This window comes from Plectropomus leopardus, chromosome 15, assembly GCF_008729295.1.
Source record: "Plectropomus leopardus isolate mb chromosome 15, YSFRI_Pleo_2.0, whole genome shotgun sequence".
NCBI classification, from domain to species: domain Eukaryota; kingdom Metazoa; phylum Chordata; class Actinopteri; order Perciformes; family Serranidae; genus Plectropomus; species Plectropomus leopardus.
The window spans coordinates 19,801,962-19,807,305 of record NC_056477.1 but is presented as its reverse complement, the minus strand read 5'-3'; the positions used below and the strand labels follow the sequence as shown (position 1 = coordinate 19,807,305).

At 40.9% G+C, this 5,344-nt stretch overlaps 1 protein-coding gene across 1 annotated transcript; it reads right to left on the bottom strand.

Annotated features, from left to right (window-relative positions):
- Nucleotides 1-236: 236 nt before the first annotated feature.
- tbxtb (T-box transcription factor Tb) lies at nt 237-3,401 on the bottom strand. The gene is made up of 8 exons (XM_042502679.1): nt 3,202-3,401; nt 2,847-3,111; nt 2,541-2,675; nt 2,286-2,347; nt 2,132-2,193; nt 1,847-2,023; nt 1,371-1,503; nt 237-507 (listed from the first exon to the last, which is right to left on the bottom strand). The coding sequence occupies exons 1-8, from the start codon at nt 3,399-3,401 to the stop codon at nt 237-239; spliced, it is 1,305 nt and encodes a 434-aa protein (XP_042358613.1).
- Nucleotides 3,402-5,344: the final 1,943 nt, after the last annotated feature.

Sequence of the window (5,344 nt, the reverse complement as noted above, 5' to 3'; positions counted from 1 at the left end):
GACCAAAGAACATTAAAAAAGTCTCTGTAGCTTATCATAGGTACCAGTTCAGATGTGAACAAAAATTCTTAATTAGTTCAAGCACAACAAAACTGTAAACAGCCTTTTGCCTGTGAAATTTGATATGGAAACATATACAATCTGTTTAATTTGGGGTTGGTTCTTCCCTTAAATCACAGCAGATCAATCATCCTGCAGACATCACCTCTCACTACAAGCTCTCAGACACATCTCCATCAGAGGGACGGGGGCGTCACAGGAGTCCAGGCTGAAGGCAGTCGCCCATGTTGAGAGGCGTCATACTGAGCGGTGTCGTGCACCTCTGTGCCTGTGCCGCTGTCGTACATGGGAGAACCAGAGGAGGGCACTGTGGCAGGGTTAGAAAGGCTGGAGTAGTGGCTGCTGGACCCTCGAAGGAACTGGGAGCTCAGGCTGTTGTTTATCCCTCCATTCTGGGACACGGGAGTCAGGGGCGAGTTACTCACAGACCACAGGCTGGTGTACTGACTGTACAGAGACATGGATACAAAAGTCATCACTCAGCTCTGCTTAGGATGTTTAAGAAGTGCTTCATGAAAAAGTTGAAAAATGGTATCCATAATTGTTTTTTTAAGTGGGAGATATCTTTAAGAGTCACAGTACATTAAACAGAAAATGTTAAGCTACTGTTTCTACAGAGCACAGTGAAAAAAAAAAGCTGAATTTAAGTGAGAACAAATACATAAAAGTGAAGAATTCAGGGGAAATACTCCAAGGTTTCCTGGAGAGAAAGAATTGAGACTTTTTTTGATGTCATTGAGGATGTTACAGCTGTAAAAAGACACACTGATATTGATCTGATTTTAATGTATATGGGAAACCTAAAAATTCTGTACAATCTCAATATTTTCTTAATTCATTTTTTTTTTGTTGTCCAAAGTAAGCGAATGATACTCATGTAATGTAAGATACACATCATTTTTTTAATTTTATTCTATTGGTGAAATTATTTTGACACAAGCAAAGAGTAGTGACAGGTGTAAGAAATATTCCCAATATTTAAGCACAAATGGATTTCTTACTCAACTCTGTTAAAATTAAAAAAAAAAAAAAAAAAAATTTTCCCCACCAACATTTGATATATGACAAAATTTTATTTCACATTTTGTCATTTCTTTTCTCATCATAATAATTCAGTTTACTGTGAGTATATTTAACTTGCACCTGTGACACTTGAATGCCTTGTTACCTGTAACTTGTAGAGTAGTCATGTTCCATTTCTACTGTTTTTGTTTTTTGTAAATTAGTCAGCTCTGGATCATGTTTGTGTTTGTGAGTTGTATTGTTATGTGTGGGTGCAATGAAAATAAACATAGAGGAACCACACAAACCTAGAGTTGGTACCAGAGGTGGAGTTGTGGGCCATGGGCATCATGCTGGAGTGTGTTGGCATCTGTAGACTGGACCAGTTTTCGTGGCTCGAGAGCATTGACAGACAGGCTGGCGAGTTATCAGAGTAACCAACTACAACACAAACAGAGGCGCTGGGATTTAGTACTGTAGGTAAACAGGTCACTGGTGGTTTCAAATATACTACAGAAATAATGTGATCACTAAACGTGTTGTTTTCTCAGTATGATTCGGGACTTCCTGTCCCTCCGATATCAGCATGACAGTTAAAGGTGTGAATATTCCCTCCATACATTCCTCGTCTGAAGCCCAAACCATTTACAGCTCTGTGGCTCCGCTCACACAAAAGCCAGAGGAATGCAAAACATCCCACACTCAGCAACATTTGTTTGAGTTTCTTGTTAATAGCTGAGGAGGAAGTGGTGTAATTCCTGGATTGGTTGAGGAGGGCACTCACTGGGCGAGTTGGTCCGATGGGCGTACGGGGTGGTGTACGGGGCAGAGCGGTGATTCCTCAGGGTGGAGTAGCGCTCACAGCCGTGGGACGGCGAGAGGGAGATGGGACTCCCAAACTGGCTGTGAGGACTGGCAGGAGGGCAGAGAGAGCCCGAGCTTGGAATAAACCAACCACCTACTGGCTCCACAGAGGAGAGGAGACACGATAAAAGCATATAACTTACAAAGAGTGACAAGAAATCAGATGGGTACATGAAAAAAACAAAAGAAAAACCCCAGTACTTACACTGGGAGTAAGTTGACTGCTGGTTTTCATTTGCGTCTTCTCGTATATCTTTGTGATCACTCCTGAAAAAAAGGAAATGATTGACAATATAACAATGTTAAAACTTATACGTGTTAAAGACTTTAGTTAAATGATGAATGTGAAAAATTCTTACCTCTCCTTCGCATCTAGGAAGGCCTTGGCAAAAGGGTTGTGCTTTATTTTAAGGGCAGTTATCTGTAATCCAAACATAAACAACAAACAAAAATGATTATAATTGTTGTTTTCCATTAATAAGTCATAAAAGAAATGCTGCGCGTAAATTACGCATACACTGTACGCGGCAAGAGACGTTATTGTTACGTCAGTTTTAGTAATATAAACTTTTAAATCCGATTTGCATTTCTAAATATGAAATTTCTTTGTTAACCTCTTCGTTTTGATATGCTGTTACTGCGATGAACTGTGTCTCCGGGAAAGAGTGGCTGGTGATCATCCTCCTCGGGCCTCCAACCCGCACTATATGGATGCGTGGCTCGTACTTGTGTAAGGAATTTAGCATGATCTGGCAAAACAACACATCGACACAAATATAATCATTTGAAGTGTCAGACTAATAATTTCCACGCCTAATTTATTATGAGCATTGAATTTGGAATAGACATCAAAGAGACAAAACTGTTTTTATTTGAAGATAAAAACAAAGAAAGTGTAACATCAAGCATCATCACTTTACCTGACCTCCTCCGTTGAGTTTATTGGTGAGTTTGACTTTACTAAAAGAGACCGGAGCTTTCATCCAATGCGCCCCGAAGTTTGGAGAGTCCGGGTGGATGTACACGCAGCTGGGCGTCTGAGGTTCAGGTTTGCCACCGGGGACCCACTCCCCGTTCACGTATTTCCACCTGTGGTTGTCCGCAGACACGAAGTCCAGCAAAAAAGAGTACATGGCGTTCGGGTCCAATCCGGACACGTTCACTTTGAGCACCGGAAACATCCGCCTTGATAAAACAATAACAAACATATTTTTTATCATACTTATAAGTGCCGGATTGTATCTGATATTATATACTGTTTGCATTGAAGCTCACCTGCCATTCTTAGTAACTATCATTTCATTAGTAAGATCCTTAAATTTCTGCCAAAGCTCGTTCTCATCCAGGGACACTCTCAGCTCCTTCTCCGTGGGGTCGCCCTTCTCGCTGCCGGCCTGCAGCTCACTCTCCACCGCACTGAGGAGGTGGTCCACCCGGTGCTGACTGACCTTTCCGGGACACTCGCCTGTGGCCATCCTGTCCAACAGCTCCAGGGCGGAATTGTAATCGCAGCTCTTATTTGAAAAACGATCTGTTCCTAAATCTGATGTTTCCAAGAGGACTCTGGACGTCATGAAGCTCCCAAATATATAGTCCAAAGAGGAGCTCCATCTCGGGCTGGGTGTTTGGAGCAGAGATGGTTGGCTCATCTCCTCTTTGATCTTTGCGGGCTTGTCACCGATTGGCTGGGAGCAGCCATATCATTGAGGTCCACAGGATTACTGCGTTTTGAGTACAGCAGTTTAACCTATTTTATTGCATCAACCTGTTAACATTGACACTTAGATCAAAGACACACCTGCAGAAACCAAGCCACTGTGGGCCGACCAGGGCTGCTCTCCGGTCCCTGAAGACACCAGATTTGACTCCAGACTTCTCCAACTTTTGAAATGTTGACACATTGTGTTGATTTAGTGAGACACTGGAGGACATTTTTTAGGAAACCTGGGACCTTTTCAGTGTTGGTTTAACACTGTGCCAATTGGGTGATGTCAATTGCTCTTCATATATCATTGATGAATTAATTATTAAATGAGTGACCACATAAAAAAGATTAAAAATCACACTCAAATGTAACCACCACATCCTTAATAACTATTTCAAACTTTTGAAGAGTCACTAAAATAAAACAACCCTATGGTTGTAAATCTCTATTGTCATCACACCTCAAATAGTTCAGTGTTATAATAGTATAACTTGTATTCCACAAACTTACACGTGTGCATGGACTTTGCATGCATATATAACTAAAATCAATATTGACATATCACAAATATTGTAATAAGTCAAATATAAGTGCAGCAGCACCCCTCATCCCGTATAGGAAGATCCACCAATTAATATATTATTGTTGTCATTTAGTATTGTTATATATGGTATTATAAAAGTGAATAACCAGTGTGACATGGAATAAACATGATTGTGATGTAGAGATGTATCAGAAAAGATACACATAAATAATCCATAAATTGCATATTACAGATAAGCGACACTACAACAATATTCCCTGTAAAGAGATGGTGATATCTTCAGCGATCTGTGTTTTCATTATAGTTTCTCCAGAGTTTAAACTCACGGCCAATTACCTAAGAAGATAACAAAATTAATATTTAAAAAATCATACAATCTTTCCAAAAATAAATCAACTTTAGAGATAGTTTTACCGCTACATGCTTTTGTTGACACACGTCTTCAATGGATAAGGGATCAGGTGTTTTACTGCAGCACGCTGCTGAGTCCCAAACCAGAGTCTCAAAACACTGATGGCTGCCAAGAAAACACACACACACACATGCACAAGTGACAATCAGTCTTTTGTCTCCAACAAACAAATTAAAAAATGATTATGAATAGGTTTTTTTTTGTTGTTGTTTTTTTTATGCACCTGGCCGAGTTTGTTCTGCTGAGCTGCTGGGGACGTGAGGGGCGGTGACTCCGGACACTTCTTGGGTGCTTTGGAGAGCAGACAGGCGGCTGGTTAGTTTGGCTTGTCTTCCCTTGTTTGGAGTCAATTCCTGGAAGCATCTATGATAAAAAAAAATATATATAAAAATCTCTTGATGATAGTTAATAAATCACATTAACTGATTTACATGAAATGCTGCAGTGTCATGTTCACAAATAGCTTCTGTATTCTGGTCATTTCATTCGGTGTGACCTGTTTCTATGGTGGCTTCCAAAGGAAACAAACGTTAAAGGCAGACAGTGTGTGACAGCTACATGTTAGCTTCCATGGAGCTCTGTGGTGTTGTGTTGTGTTGTGTCGTGGCCGGTTTGTGTTACTAACCAAATCCTGGTCGCCTCCCTCCTCCTGCCGGCACAGTGAGTCTGTCTCCCTGTCCAGCAGTCTGGACCAGAGTTCACAGCAAGCAGAGAAAAACAAACCTCAGTCAGTTTAAAGACTTCTTCAATATGCCTC